This window comes from Anopheles ziemanni, chromosome 2 (assembly GCF_943734765.1).
Source record: "Anopheles ziemanni chromosome 2, idAnoZiCoDA_A2_x.2, whole genome shotgun sequence".
NCBI lineage: Eukaryota > Metazoa > Arthropoda > Insecta > Diptera > Culicidae > Anopheles > Anopheles ziemanni.
In genome coordinates, this window is record NC_080705.1 from 85,097,326 (window position 1) to 85,113,380 (window position 16,055).

The 16,055-nt window shown below is 46.9% G+C and overlaps 2 protein-coding genes across 2 annotated transcripts; one reads left to right on the forward strand and one right to left on the reverse strand.

The window, feature by feature from the left end:
- Window positions 1-1,489: 1,489 nt before the first annotated feature.
- LOC131294584 (unconventional myosin-Va) lies at window positions 1,490-11,462 on the forward strand. Its single transcript, XM_058322629.1, has 10 exons — window positions 1,490-1,597; window positions 3,740-5,039; window positions 5,116-5,672; window positions 5,841-5,864; window positions 6,361-6,474; window positions 6,570-7,009; window positions 7,076-8,229; window positions 9,268-10,381; window positions 10,464-11,106; window positions 11,192-11,462. Exons 1-10 carry the CDS (start codon window positions 1,490-1,492, stop codon window positions 11,423-11,425), a joined length of 5,688 nt encoding a protein of 1,895 aa, XP_058178612.1. The 3' UTR covers window positions 11,426-11,462.
- Window positions 11,463-14,825: 3,363 nt separating this feature from the next.
- LOC131282227 (shematrin-like protein 1) lies at window positions 14,826-15,748 on the reverse strand. The gene is made up of 3 exons (XM_058311637.1): window positions 15,731-15,748; window positions 14,944-15,196; window positions 14,826-14,875 (listed from the first exon to the last, which is right to left on the reverse strand). Exons 1-3 carry the CDS (start codon window positions 15,746-15,748, stop codon window positions 14,826-14,828), a joined length of 321 nt encoding a protein of 106 aa, XP_058167620.1.
- Window positions 15,749-16,055: the final 307 nt, after the last annotated feature.

Below are 16,055 nucleotides of genomic sequence, written 5' to 3' on the forward strand. Positions count from 1 at the left end.
GGTGGCAGGTGTTTGATAATCAAGGCAAACATAACTGAACGGTACTATTTTTATCTCGCGTTCGCTTTCGCCAAACGAGAGCGAGTATAAAATAACAGGACCGCTTCCCCCGGTGATACGTGAGAGCGGAAAGTGAGATGCAACCTCCGTGGTTAATGCATAACCGTGAACTTGACATTGACCACGGGGAGTGGGAAAAGGAAAAGCGAACCCATTTCCACTGCAGCACCGCGGTGCGGATCGATATTTCTCGCCCCGATTTCCCGAGGGGATGTGAAACGGGTGGGTGTGCTTCGTGGTGTGGATAATTTTCATCCTCTCTTCCTGCGCGTTCCCGTTGGATGGAAAAACCCGTTGGATGCATTTCCTCCAGGATGAAGAGAGCAGCTATTTTTCCTGAGAGAACAGGGTTGATTTTGTATGGAAAGAAATGGTTCCGAGTTTCGCGAATAGTTGGGCATCGCTCCAGACAGACTGTATGACGCTCTTATGTCACGGATATCCTCCACTCTGGTTCCATATGGAATAAGGGATAATTACGACGATAAACGCCGATAGTGTTGATGTACAGCTGTATTCGCTTTAGTTAGGGAATTACGTAACCGTAAGGCTGTTCATCCAATATGCGTCTGGATTGGAAAGGTTCAAGTATGGATTTCGATTCCATATGGGAAGGTTGCCGAAAACCGTTGAATGCCCTTTTCCCAGGGACACACTCTCAGATTTTACCATACTTTACAGATGTTCACCAGCAAGAACGATGTCGATGGGTGGGATTATTCCTCCTGCTTTCCATACGTAACTCCTACTGTTCTGTAACAACACTCCATGTCCATGTTTTCATTGTCGGTGAAATTTGATCTTATCCCTGACCGCTTTTCCGACCGCACCTCCCCGCCCCATGGTCAGTCCAAGCCGGAGGTGCTTCTGTTTTTTTTGCGCTACTCGTTAGCGGTAAGACGCCGACTAGATTCCAAGACAGTAGAGGCCAGCGTCGGTAATAGGAACCTCACGGTAGCATTTGCACAGTTCAATGATTCGTTCTTCCCTCGAGCAGCTCACGTTGGCAGCGTATTGTGCTCTGTGGTCAAGGGATAGGGTAATTACATAGCCTATTCCGGGAGACCGAGACAGAGAGAGAGAGAGAGAGAGAGAGAGAGAGAGAGAGAGAGAGAGAGAGTGATGGAGGGAATGAAAACTAAAGAAGAAAAGCGTGACGCCGTATATTTCACGGTGGCGGCTCCAGGACGTGACAAATTCCCTCGTCCCACAAGTTCCTTTGGTGGGGACGGCTGAAGGTGTAGAAGATGTGCAGCTGGTCCGGCGTCTTAGGGTTTCGCTTTCTCCCTCACTCGTCGGTTTCGTTAGTGGTCCAGTTCTCAGTCAGCCGAGCATGGCATGAAATGTGTAGTCGTCCCCCCTAGAAGTGCTCCACCAAAGTCTATAACTTGCCCTGGCAAACAGCAACGGATCAATGAGTTTTCGCTCCATGCTGATTGAGCACGGAGGAAAACCGATACCGGCCGCCGGTGTGTGCCACAAGTCGCAGCACCGGTCGAGGCATCTCGAGGTGGACAGTCCACTGGCGGATAACGGCGTTGGAGTTTTCTTTTTATGAATAAAAAAGCCAAAACACAATTTTGTCCGAAGAAAACAAGCCCATTTCTGGTGAAGCCCAAATAGGAGGAGTACGTTACGGTGGCGAAGGAATGCCGTAGTGGATGAAACGACTGGTCCAGCGTATTTTGGATGTGGCGTATGTTTGTTGGTCCATGCCATGGAAGTTATCCGAGCGAGACTGATGCGTCGCCATATGTTGAAGTCCTTGCCCAAAAGGAAATGATGTCACACGTTGGCAGTTTTCTCTGGCGCCGGTTCGAAGGCATCGAAGACGGGTTTTAAGGAATTTAATAAAAAAAAACTAAGTGAAAATGGTGACATGTATGATCTATGGATAAAGATAACAGAACGACGAACACATGAAAACAGATATGATGCAACTAGTTTCTTGATTCACGGCCTGACTGAATTTATGAACCTACACCTTATTAATTTAATTTTCGGTTCTTTTTCCAGCCCTTATACTTGTTTCGCATTTTTGCTAAAATAAGTTGTTTAATATTTCAAACATTCTGTAACAATCATACCTTAACGTAGAGCCCATATTGAAAGCTCTTCAAACGACAAAGTAAGAGCATTGATACTCTTTAGGCCGAACCGTTGAAACTATCACTTTCTTGAAACAATTCGTGTGAAAAGGTGTTAATAGACATTGCAAGCAATGTTCTAAAAAATACCTCGAGCAGGCAAAATAGGTTCAAAACCTTTTGACCTTAAATATTTTCTATTTTGCGTAATTTAATTGCAATCGATTCGAGAAGGTTTTTGCCATAAATAAATAAACATAAAAAAGCTTATTTTCACGCATCATTGTGCGTGTATTGATCGGGCCCTATTGTCAGATTTATATGTTTTTGAAAACATTATCACTTTCCAAAAATATTTAAAATACGTTGAGAAATGGTAATTTTTTTTTCTCTCTTGTGCTTTCTTTGAACGGAATGGATATTGGCGCAATGGATATAGACTGAGTTTGTGAGCTACATTTATCTCATCTTTTCTCCACTCTTATTTGTTAATAACCTTGTGATTATTTTGTCCAATAATTTTCCTCAAATATTGAAAGTGTACAGTGGATTTTATTTGTTAAAATTACGTTGATTGGTCTTTCAGAATTTAATAGAAAATATTCGTCTTTATCAATGCTAAGGAATTACCTACTAATACAGGGTTGTTCGTTGAAACCTAACTCATATTTAGCAGTGTTGTGCCATATGAATGTTTTGGCGAGATTCATTCATATGAATCTTTCATCTAAGATTTTTTTTAATATTTAGTCGACCAGGCCGTATTGTACTTGTACTTCCAAAAACATTACATTTTTCTTAACGTAATGCTTAAAATTAATTGTAGCGTGGCATTTCCTCCAGCTAACCATAGCTCTGTAATCTTAACCCGGGTTAACCCGGTAGTTGTTGGCACCAAAGAATCCTTCAGATGGATTCACGAATCTTTTGGGATTCGAATATTCAAACGTTTTCGATCAAACGATTCTTTCATTGGCGTGGATGATGCGACAAAATAAGGCGTCCCTTTACCCATTTTTTACACATCAATTTTCGGCAGCATATATCTTTGGGATTCATGAATTTCTCATCGAAAGATTCATGAATCTCTAAAATGCAAAGAATCATTCAGATTCATGCATCTGAATTAAACAACTCTATTATTTAGAAACTTGATTTGTAAGTCCAAAGTTTTGTTGTGCTTTATGAATCTTTAGACGAGATTCATTCATATGACTCATTGGCCATGGATTTATTCAGAGTGATTCATGAATCTTTTGAGATTTGAAACTTGAAACATAGGTGAATCTTTCGACACCTTAATGAATCTTTATGAATTTTTCATTAATCTTTTACGAATCTTCTTGATTATGTTAATGACGTGGATTACGCGACAAAAAAAAAGAGCGTGTCTCATCCTTTCATCATCATTTTTTGGGCTTCACTTTTCTGTTCTTTTAACATTAATGGATCTTTGGGATTCATGTATCTCTCATTAAAAGATTAATCAATCTTGAAAACCAAGCAAAGAGTCATTCGGATTCATGAATCTGAATCGGAATTACACAACCCTAACCCATAGTTCTAATTGAATTTATTCTCCATCGTTTTAGGACGCCCGAGTATGGATACCGCACCCAGAAACGGTCTGGGAGGGGGCCGTGGTGGCGCAGGATTACAACACAAACGACAAACAGCTCCAGCTAGTCACCGACCGGGGTGTACCGCACACGGTGCAGCTGAAGAGTGCCGACGACTTGCCACCGCTGCGCAATCCGGCCATCCTGATCGGCCAGAATGATCTCACCGCGCTGTCCTATCTGCACGAGCCGGACGTGCTGTACAATCTGGAGGTGCGGTTTTGCGACCGCCAGGCCATCTACACCTACTGCGGCATCGTGCTGGTGGCCATCAATCCGTACGCCGAGCTGCCCCTGTACGGTGCCGACCTGATACGGGCGTACCGGGGGCATGCCATGGGCGAGCTGGAGCCGCACATCTTCGCCGTGTCGGAGGAGGCGTACGCCAAGCTGGAGCGCGAGAAGTGCGACATCAGCATCATCGTTAGCGGCGAGTCGGGGGCGGGCAAAACGGTGTCGGCCAAGTACGCCATGCGCTACTTTGCCGCCGTTGGTGGCAGCGAGTCGGAGACGCAGATCGAAAAGAAGGTGCTGGCGAGCAGCCCGATCATGGAGGCGATCGGGAACGCGAAAACGACCCGCAACGACAACAGCTCCCGGTTCGGCAAGTTTACCAAACTGCTGTTCCTGGACAACCACACGAAGGCGCTGACGGGGGGCACGATGCAGACGTACCTACTGGAGAAGTCGCGCGTTGTCTTTCAAGCGCCGGGCGAGCGGAACTATCACATCTTCTACCAGCTGTGCGCCGGGCGGGACCGGTGGCCGGAACTGATGCTGGACCATCAGGACAAGTTTCACTTTCTCAACCAGGGCGCGTCGCCCAACATTAGCAAGCTGTCCGATCGGGACCAGTTCGACGATACGCTGAACGCGCTGCGCACGCTCGGCTTCGATGACGGCGAGCTGGGGGATATCTTGAAGGTGGTCGCCTCGGTGCTGCACCTGGGCAATGTGGTGTTCAGCCACCGGCAGAAGAGCCAAACGAGCCAGGAGGTGGACAGCGAGGCGTGTTCGATTGCGAGCAACGATCTGCATCTGAACGTGTTCTGTGACATTCTGCAGCTGGACCGGGCGGAGCTGCGCAAGTGGCTTGTGACACGCCAGATCGAATCGATGAACGACAGTGTGCTGATACCGATGAACAAGCAGACGGCGGAGGCAACGAGGGACGCATTGGCAAAGCACATCTACGCCGAGCTGTTCCAGCACATCGTGCAGAAGATCAACCGCAATCTGGCCGGGAGCAAGAAACAAACCTGTTGCTTTATTGGTGAGTACCGGAGGACGCATCCAGTGCGCTTTCGATAGAAGCCGATTTAACACCATTTTCTTCCAATTTGTTCTAGGTGTGCTCGATATCTACGGCTTCGAAACGTTCGACATAAACTCGTTCGAGCAGTTCTGCATCAACTACGCCAACGAGAAGCTCCAGCAGCAGTTCAACCAGCACGTGTTCAAGCTGGAACAGGAGCAGTATCTGCGCGAGGGCATCGAGTGGAAGATGATCGACTTCTACGACAACCAGCCGTGCATCGATCTGATCGAGGCGAAGCTCGGCATACTGGACCTGCTGGACGAGGAGTGCCGGATGCCGCGCGGCAGCGACGAATCGTGGGTCGGCAAGCTGATGGAGAAGTGCGCCGGCAAGTACAAGCACTTCGAGAGGCCGCGCTTCGGCAACAGTGCGTTCTTGATACGCCACTTCTCCGACACGGTGCAGTACGAATCGTGCGGCTTCCTCGAGAAGAACCGTGATACCGTCTCGCGGGAGCTGGTAAGTGTGCTGAAGGCGTCCGGGATGCGATTGTGCCAGCGGCTTATGGTTGCACAGGAGGAGGGTCACCAGGACGTGACCCAACCGGTGGCCGGGGTGAAGATTATGGTCAGTGCGGCACGAGCTCAGGTATGTTAGCGGGAGCGGAGTGTTGCAGAAGGGGGAGATTCGATTGGATTCTGTTTCATACGATTCATCCTGTGTTGTATGTCGTTTGTATTTCTAATGTGCTATTTCTCGCTTGTGTGTTTGTGTGTGTTTGTGGATACGTGGCTTTTTGTACTCGTTTCATTACAGCAATCGTTGGAGAAAAAGAAAAAGGTTAGTTTGTTCGCACGGGAATTCGGTTTAAAATGGGGCTAGATCGTTCAACGCAATGTATTTGCTCTTTTACTGTGTCATTATTATATCATTCACTAGATTCATTCGAGTATCGTCAAAAACCTTATAGCAATAAGAGGAAAAATAATTTATTTTAGTTTATAACGTAACTTCAATCCTTGATTAAAATAATCCCATTTAATTAGATAAGTCAATATTATTTTTACATTTTCGTTATGAGCTTTTATTTTTCGGGATGGTTTGGAATACACGGGTTAAGGACCCGTAACGATTAGTGAAGAACACATTTTCTTAGTATGTTTTAATGATCTGCTAGCTATTAAATTTTGAAATCCGATTTTGGCAGTTCTGATGTGATCTAAAAAAAGATCTTTGACAGGAATGGCGATAAGCAAATCTATCACCGTTTGTTCATTCTTTATACCGGTTGGTTCCGATGCATTAATATGCTTTCCTATTCTAATGCGACGTCTAGCCGATGACTCAGAAGCAGCAGAGAAAAACGGTTGGTTCACAGTTCCGTGAAAGCTTGACGCAGCTTATAACGACGCTCCACAACACGACGCCACATTACGTTCGATGCATAAAGGTACGTTTCTTGCGCCGCCGGAAGTTTAGGCAATTTTGCTAGCATGTTTGCGCACCGAACTGGTTTAATTATTTCTCACCTTCCCCGCCCCTCAGCCCAACGATGACAAAGCACCGTTCAAATGGGAAGCACCGAAAATCGTGCAGCAGCTGCGCGCTTGCGGGGTGCTCGAAACAGTCCGCATTTCGGCCGCCGGCTTCCCGTCGCGCTGGAAGTACGAAGACTTCTACGATCGCTACCGGTTGCTGTGCCAATCGGCGTCGAACGGTGGCGAGCTGAACGTGAAGGACACGTGTGCCAGCATCGTGCAGCGCTGGTTGGTCGACGCGGACAAGTACCGGTTGGGTAAGACGCAGCTGTTCTTTCGCGCGGGCCAGGTGGCCTATCTGGAGCAGGTCCGTAGCGACACCCGAAAGAAGTACATCGTCATCGTGCAGTCGCTGATCAGGCGGTTCGTCTGTCGAAGGCGCTACCTGCGGCTCAAGCAGACCGCACTCGGGCTGCAGCGTCACGCCCGTGGAATGTTGGCAAGAAAGTAAGCTAATTTCTACCCCGGTGGAGCACCGCTTTCTAACGTTCTCGTTCTCGTCCCTCCTTCCAGGCGAGCGGATAACTTACGGAAAAACCGTGCAGCGATTACGATCCAGCGGTACACCCGTGGTTGGTTGCAGCGCAAAAAGTACGTGCAGATCCGTCGGGCTGTGCTCGGGATACAAACGCGCGCTCGCGGCTTTATGGCACGACGCACGTTCCGTGCAGTGCTGGACAACTACAAGGCTACCCAGATCCAACGGTTCTGTCGTGGTTACCTGGCGCGTCGGCGTTACCGCGAGCGGTTGGCGCACATCATCAAGTGTCAGGCTGCGGTTCGGCGATTCCTGGCGCGACGTGCGTTTAAGAAGCTGAAGGCTGAGGCACGCACCGTGGCGCATATCCAGAAGATGTACAAGGGCCTGGAGAACAAGATTATCGAGTTGCAGCAGCGGTACGACGGGCTGTCGAAGGAGAACGCCGGCCTCCGGAAGCAGAACGCTGAGGTGCTGGAGTTGCGCCAGAAGCTCGAAGGCATGAAGCGGCTGGAGGCTGAGTTAAAGCTTCTCCAACTGCAGCTGGTCGAACGGGACGAAAAGCTGGTACTCTCCATCCGCCAGCTGGAGGGTGAACGGGATGAAAAGATGCAGCTGCTCGAGGAGAAGCAACGGGAGGAGGAAGAGCGCCTGCGCGAGCGAGATGCGTTCGAGCAGGAGTTGAAAAAGGTGCGCCAACAGGTGACGGAGATTACGGCCGTCCAGCAGGTCGAACGGGCCCGGTTGGTATCGCAGGCGGACACCGACGAGATCCATGCCGCCTACCAGCGCACGGTGAAGGACAAGGACACGCTGGAGAACGAAAACGTGGCGCTCCGGCAGGAGGTGCGCCGGCTGCAGCGCATTATGGCGGACTCGCATGAGCTGAAAACTCATTCACGCTCCGTCAGCAATGCGTCCAGCACGAACGAGGAGGACTACGGCTACACCTCCGGGCGCAACACGCTGGACATCCGGCACGCCTCGCCGCATCCGTACGAAGGTGATGTCGGGGGTGGCACTGTGCGCGGGGCTCACCGCGGCCCCAGTGGGTCTGTTGGTGGTAATTATAGCGTTAGTAGTACAATTGTCGCTAGTCACGGTGAGCGAAGGGGTGAGAAAAAGCATCCTTTCATCGATTATGATCGGGTACACCGGATTCCGCCGGAGTCGATCGGACTGCTGAAAGGTAGGGCGCGTGATCGCTAGTTTTGTCCATTGGTTCACCACTAACATCACTAAGCACGGCCAAGGCAAGGTCCTAACAATGGAATGCACGGAGTGTTACAGCTGAGCACAGGCTAATTCTGCACTGGAAATGTTTTAGTTGATTTTCATATAAGAATCACCCTGTCAATTTATCTAAGGCTTTGAAAATATGCTCTCATTTTCTACTACAGTTTTTGAGCAATAGAGCCATAATTTTTACACTTTTAATTTTGTTTATGTAAACGGTGTCCAATATATTATCATAAAATAGAAAAAAAATCCAAGGTTTCCAAATAGAACCATTTCAAAGGTAGGATAGCAGATTCGAAAATGGCCTACAATACGGCTTGTTTTTATCCATAAACGGTTAGCAAAAACTGATAACGAACAAATTTGACTGACAAGGTTGATGGGCTCCTTAGTTTACCAGATCTCAATTCAATGAATTGGTTTTAGTGGCCATACATACTATCAAATATGAACATGTAAAACATGTCCACTTTGGTCCTGTATAATGTCGCAATGCTTCAAATTGAAAAAAAGCCCGATGGAAGTCGTGCGTGTCGCATGAAACGGGTTTGAGAAACGTTTGAAGCTGGTAAAAAGATGCTTGCAGTATTATACTCAAATATCATATATATGCTGTAATTGGTCTATGAAAAATTAAACTTTCAATCAAAAATCAGGCCCATGAAAATCCGTCCTAGTGTTATGAAATAATTGATGTTTGAATTTGTATGAGAATATATTGGACATCGTGTAGAATGTGCACACGATGTGGTGCAACTAACACAACGGGAAACGGTAGTAGTCTACACGATAAAAAACATCTTTTTTTGGTTTTTAGTACGAACTAACCAAATTTTTTACTGAAATTTAATATGTGCCAACATCAAATGGCAAAACAAAATTATACATATAAATTGTTATTACTAACGCTAATAATTTCACTAACCGCTTGGAAAATCTGACCACCATTTTGCAAACATTTGACAAACTCTCACATTGGTGCTTTTAGATCCTTCTGATTCGCATGTAGGCGATTCCCCGGAAAAAGACCAGACTGCCATCATTCTCCGGATGCGTAAGCTGTTCGAGGAGGAAAAATCCAAGAGCGAACAGCTTCGGAAGGAGTTGACGCGGCTGAAGAAATCATCCACCGTCAGCACCGAGGATTCGATCCGTGCGTCCGAGCTCGAGGTGGAGAACGAGAAGCTCCGGCAGGATTACAATCTACTACGGAACAGCATCAAGCGGGGTGTGGAATCGCGCGAGATGGAGGCACAGTACGGTGCCCTGCAGGAGGAGCTGAAGCGGCGCCGGGAGGAATGTATCTCGCTCAAGGCTGTCCTGGCACAGCAGAGCCAATCGTTACGTTCGCTCGGCCAGGCCGTCAACGGGGAGACGAGCCTACGGATACACGACGAGGGTGAGCTGATGGAGGCGTTCCAGGCGCAGAAACTGGTCAACCGGCAGCTCGAGTCGGAGCTGCGTGCCATCACGGATGCGAATAATGAATCGCTAGTCGAAAGCAACCGCATCATCGACGGGTTGAAGGCGGAAAATGGTGAACTGCAGGCGATCCTGCAGCAGCACGTCGAGGAGAACGACGCACAAGAACCGCCGGTGGACGTGGATACGCTGCGACAGACCGAGCAGTACCTGCGGCACGAGCTACGCAAGTCAACGGGCGAGTATGTGGGACTGCAGGAGCAACTGAACGAGCTGCTGGCAAAGAACAACGAGCTGCTGAAGAAGAACAACATCCTGGCGAACCGATTGCGCGATCACGGGCTAAACGATTCGATCCTCATGAACGATGAGTTCCACAACATGGTGGCGGTGGTGAAGAAACAAACGCAATCCTCGCAGGGCATCCTAAAGTACCGCCAGGAGGACGAGAGCAAGATTATGCAGCGTCTCGTGACGGACCTGAAACCACGGGTGGCGGTTACACTTGCGCCGAGCTTGCCGGCGTACATGGTGTTTATGTGCATCCGGTACACGGATCTAGTCAATATGGACCAACACGTGCGCTCGCTGCTGACTCGCTTCGTGCAGATGATCAAGCGACTATACAAGGGCGCAAATTCGGTGGAAGTGCGCGTCATGTGGCTGGCCAATACCCTTACGTAAGACCGTTAACGAAGCAGTTTGTTTGTAGAGCGTTGCTTCACTAACAAATAATTTTGGTTTTTTTCTTCCTCATTTTAGTCTACACAATCTGATGAAACAGTTCGGCGGCTATCCGGAGTACAAGAAGTACAACACGGACGCACAGAACGCGCAGCAGCTGAAGAACTTTGATTTGGCCGAATACCGGCAGGTGATACACGAGACGATCGTCTCCATCCACGGCGTGCTGATACGGCAGATACAGGAAAGCCTCAAGCAGTACGTCGTGCCGGCGATTCTGCACCACGACGAGACGGCCCGGGGCAAGAGCCGGCGTACCATGTCGCTCGACATGTCACCCGAACAGCAGGGCCGATCCGAGCCGGAACTGTTGGTCCAGCAGCTCGAGTGTGTGTACAACCATCTGGCCAGCTTCGGGCTGGACGGTTGCTACATCGAGCAGATTTTCAAGCAGCTCATGTACTTCATCTGCGCCGTCTCGGTCAACAACCTGATGCTGCGCGGTGATCTGTGCATGTGGAAGACGGGCATGAAGCTGCGCTTCAATATGGGCTGCCTGGAGGGTTGGGTGCGCACGAAAAACATGAGCACGTCCGACGTGATGAAACCGTTTCAGCCGTTGAATCAGATCTCCTCGATACTGCAGCTGCGCAAAACCGAGGAGGACGTACAAACGCTGCTGGAGCAATGCACGTTACTTTCCACCGCGCAGGTTTTGAAGGTAATGCCCTCGTCCGGGTGATAGCGGTGATACTTAAAAAAAATCTCAATGATACACTATTTGGTATCCCCTTTCTATCCGACAGATCATTAAATCCTACAAACCGGACGATTGCGAGGACCAGATCAAACCGGCTTTCATCGAGCGGTTGACGCAGCAGTTGAACCTTCGCTCCGAGCAGCGCGAATCCGACACGTACATGATGGACGAAGAGATCGTCAGCCCACTGGTCGTCGTGTTTAAGTATAGCGAGATCAACTTGGAGGAGATCGAAATACCACCCGAGCTGAACCTCGAGGGACTAGTGACCATGATTTAAAGGCTTTCGCCTCCATTTTCCTAAGCTCGGTTAGTAAAAGTAGAAGAAATATAGGAAGCGTATCGCGTAGGGCTCAGTTTACGCTAAACTACGGTTAAGATTGTTACATCATATTGGATACCGGCGTCAGAAGGTGGGTACCATTTGTTAGTGAACTACGGAAACATACCTGAATGAAGTGCAATTGGTTTTTTCTCGCTAATCAATCATCATTCCCGATTGCGGCGCTCTCCGCACGCATGATATGTTAATAGATTTTTGTTACGTTTAATAATGATGAACTGTGAAGAATCGGGGTTGGGACTAACATTTCTTGGACTAATTGGAAACGCGTGTGCCTCGTTATGGGAGAAGAAAACTGGTTGATGGATGGAGAATGATGTTGACCGTTGATATTCATTCCATTGGCCCAGTAGAGTTTGTCGAGAACTCGGGACCTATCCTTTGTTGTTATCATAGTTGCTCATGTGAGATGGTTTAAGGCAGGAACAAGGCAGGAGTAGAAATTAAGGTGTCTCGAAAACATCAATTTTCAATACATCATCGCAAAAACGGCTTTGGGAAGCATCGGGTTTCGAGTAATTTCGCGTGATTGTGTGCACCACCTGCACCAACCAAGGGACTAGAGCATACGTACTTACGAACGGTTGATGATGATGATGATGTTATATTTACATAGTATTGTATCGCTAAGACAATTATGCCTGTATCCGCTACCAGAAGGATATCGTAGTAGTAAATTATACATGAACTAGAACACTAGAAGTACAGGTCTCCCTATCGTTAGCGGTTGTTAGTTGTTAGCGCCTTAAAAGAAAACTTAATGAAGAGCAATGGAAAAGAAACAATAATTTGTAATTGGACTTTTCTCTTTGTTGTTGGAAGGTTCCACCCACTTTGTTGAACTTTGTCGTATGCAACAAAACAAGGCTTCATTCGAGGGTTCTTGGAAGAACGGCCCGCAGCTGCATTTATCAGTTATACCATAACGTCGTTCCATCGTAGAATCGTACTCAATAAATACAGGGCTATCATGGCAAATAAAGACAATTTATTTGTACCTAACGCTTCCGAGAAAGTTGCTCATCGACGTGTTTGTTTTAAATTAATTTTGTCATTCTTCTTTTTAAGTAGTGATGTTTTTTTTTTAAATTTTTTTATTTGTTTAAAATATCGTCATAGAACGGAAACTGAAATATAACTAAGCGAAAACTATTCATTGTTCACAGCTCATTCAAGAAAAATACCACAAGTTTTCTCAGATCGTAGAAAAACGATCCGCTATTCCACCACAAAAAAAAAAAAAAAATAAAATAAAACGATATTAAAACTCTAAAATTGTTATTGAAACGAAGATATTTTAAAGTTATCTTTTTTAAAAGTCAATTAAAATTGTGTGGCAAAATGGCCCAGATAGGGGTAGGCCAGAACGATCCTCGGGAATAATTATTTAATCAGAGCTATTTATAGAGATACTTTTTGAATAATTGCAATTCCAATGCAAGGTAGACTAATAACTTTGTAAAATCTTATTCACATATGATGGATTAGACTCGCCAATGAACTTGTGGTGCGTAAATTATGTTTAGCAGCTTTTCCATGCTTGTTTCGTTTATTTTCACCCTGTTTTGTTTTATTTGAAAATAGGTTCGTTTTCCGTTTTGTAACATCCACGAGTATGTGTATTGGTTTTTGTATCGAATTGGTCAAACCCATTCCACACGCTGATGAGACAAACCTGCAGGGTTGTTTGTTTTTCTGCATTGTGCATCGAAACTAGGGCACCGATGACCTCCGGTCCGGTTGAACTTGACCGTACGCAGCTGTCCACACCCTATACGGTGTCGGTACCTTCTTTGATCAGCAGGTAGCATTAGCAGGGTACCATTAGGTAAAACGTGCCTAAATTAACCCACACAATGCGATGGCAACTCTTCTAACGGACATCAATGAAGAACATGGTTGAATTAGACGCCTAATTAGTACACCAGCAGCGCGAGCAGCAGTGTGATCGAGTGAAGAATCGATAATGAATTGCGTTTACCATCATGCGGCTAAAGATATACACATTGCTGCCGGTCCTGGTGAATGGTGTTACAAAGTAGCATGTAAATGATATGCAGCGACACACGTGGGCCGTCGTCGATGGCCGGAATGGGAAGTTCTGAGACACCTCCATGCACTCCGGCCAAACATTCCAACTATGCGGATGCTGACTAACGATGCAGGTTAATAGTTATACTGCCCTTTTCCACTGTGTATGTGTATTTTTTCCAGCATTTTCACAAGAGAAAGTTATGTAACGAAACGTGTACAAACTATTATTAGAACAAACGGCTTGTTAAAATTGTTCAAATGCCTTACAAGGTGTTTCGCAGTTCGCAGAAAATGGACCAGCACGAAAACCAAACATGTGGAAATCGTTTATTACGTCCGTTTGGTTACGCAATTAACGCATCGCAATTAACTCTCCGACTCTCCGGCTACGAGACGAAGTGTGTTCTGTACGAGCCGCATTTTCGCAAACGGTACGCAATGGGAACTGATTAGGGAAATTTGCCCCCATTAAACCGATTTTCACCTTTTCCGCGTAATCAAGATCCGGTGCAAACGGCCACTGGAGGGTTGTCCGGGCAGTGAATGGAAGCATTTTCCGTTACTCGGTGGGGGATGCGTTTTGCGAAACGTGGAGGCAGGACCTATTAAAAAGTTCCGTTACGGATAATTGCGTTCTCGGGATGGCTATGGAAGATCAGCATGCAGCATTAAAATGAGCAAAAATTGATAAATTCACACGAAAGTCACATGATACGACGAGCATTTCTTTCTCTGGTAGAGCTATAGTAGAAACGAAAACAATATTTTCTTATACTGTTATGCGGCTTGTTTTTTATTAGAAAAAGATTAACCATTATATACAAAAAGGTTTTATTTTTTTTTGTTGCTTTCGTTTTGTTTCATTTCGCTTTATCCAACGGCAGCGTTTGGTTGCGTTTGATTTACATTCTAAGAACAGAGTTTATGAACAACAATATCACCGAAACGGCTGAAGATCGCAGCATGGCTTGAGCGTGGAAAAACAAACAGGGTAAATAAAAAAAAACACGCGGCATTGAAAACGATACAAATGATAACAACGTACTGTACGTACGGTACTGCTTAAATAAGGGTTGAGTCAAGTTTGTGATATGAGATATGGAAGTGAAAGTTCACTGGCTCCTAGCCGTAACCTAGCACAGTCTTTCCGAACTGGAAAGATCCGAGCTAGACGAGACTGTGCGGTGAACAAGGACGAAGACGGTAAGGATAGCAGGGGGTGTTCCGGTGAGACAGATCGATGCGTGGGTTGCTTATCGGGTTACGAAGGGATGAAGAGGGCACGGTTTGGGGACGAGCTCGCCTAGTACCAGTAGCCTCCGTACAGTCCACCGTAGCGGTAGTATGGGTAGCCTGTTGGAAAGAGTGGAAAGGAGCACATTAACACAATCCTGCTGCAAACACTACTTCCGAGAACTCACGACCCCAACCGTAGGAGTAGGCGTAGCCCGGGTAGCCGTATCCGTAATAACCGGGGTAGCCGCCGTAGTATCCGTAGCCGAACGAGGATGCACCCTTCAGGTCCTTGTCGTCCGCACCAGCTTCCAGCTCGTCGGCGGCGTCGGCGGCCGGTGCTGGCCGCGGTTCGATCGCCTGCCGGGCTGCGGCCGGCTGCTGCGGAGCGGGGATTGCCGATACGATCGCGACCAGGGCGACGAGGGCGAAGAAGAGGGTCTAAAGCGGCAAAATGAACAGTTTTGGGTATAGTTTTATTATTTTAAAACAGGTTTCTAGCAATCGTTATGTCTGAGAATAATTATTTTTCTAAAACTGATTCCAAAAGAAACAATTCCTATTCTTTCCGGCAGATGAATTGTGTTACAATTTACTTTCCAGAACGACATTGAGGCGATCATTCAATCTGCTAAGCACAGATTTCAATACAAAAGATTTCTCCGATGTCATACGAACCATAAGCGACGAACGCTTATTTCTATAAAATGGTATCCTTACGCTTTTTTACATTCTCATTCATAGAAAATTACAGTAGAGGCCAATTTGCAACCTCTAACGGAAATATTCTAAACCGTCAAAACTCTGGTTTCAATTCAAAAGACTTCATCTTCGCCATATAACTGCAAAGCGACGAACCCCACATTTTGAACAATTCTGTTGCAAGCAAGTTCTACTCAAACGATTCCCTTTTCTCTATCTATTTTTCACTAACACCTCTCGATTGAACACCTTTTACAGTTTCCGAACACTTACAGCTTTGAACGAAGCCATTGTTGCTAGGAAGTTTTAGATGGTTTGGTTTTGGCTTTGGTTGAACTTAAAGATTTATTCGATTCGTGCGCTGAAGAACGCGTTGGAATCACACACTCCTGTACGGTAAACCGTTGCTTGGGGACGCTTGAGAACTGACTGACGAGAAGTGGCGTCCGGCGTGCTTATATACAGCCGCGCACACTGGGTGCGATCTCCGGCTAAACCCAATGCCACCGTATTCTAGGCGCTCCATTACCGGGCGACTGCTTATCGCACTGCCTGGCCGGAGTGGGGGAGAGACAAACCCTGTACCTACCCAGTACTA

What these genes read in the sequence shown, in the direction of transcription:
- LOC131294584 (XM_058322629.1), top strand. Translation starts at nt 1,490, where the DNA reads ATGCTGATTGAGCACGGAGGAAAACCGATACCGGCCGCCGGTGTGTGC. An exon ending in CGTGGAATGTTGGCAAGAAA is followed by an intron (nt 7,010 to 7,075) that starts GTAAGCTAATTT and finishes CCCTCCTTCCAG; the next exon opens with GCGAGCGGATAACTTACGGA. An exon ending in CCACCGCGCAGGTTTTGAAG is followed by an intron (nt 11,107 to 11,191) that starts GTAATGCCCTCG and finishes TCTATCCGACAG; the next exon opens with ATCATTAAATCCTACAAACC.
- LOC131282227 (XM_058311637.1), bottom strand. An exon ending in CTACTCCTACGGTTGGGGTC is followed by an intron (nt 14,876 to 14,943) that starts GTGAGTTCTCGG and finishes TCTTTCCAACAG; the next exon opens with GCTACCCATACTACCGCTAC.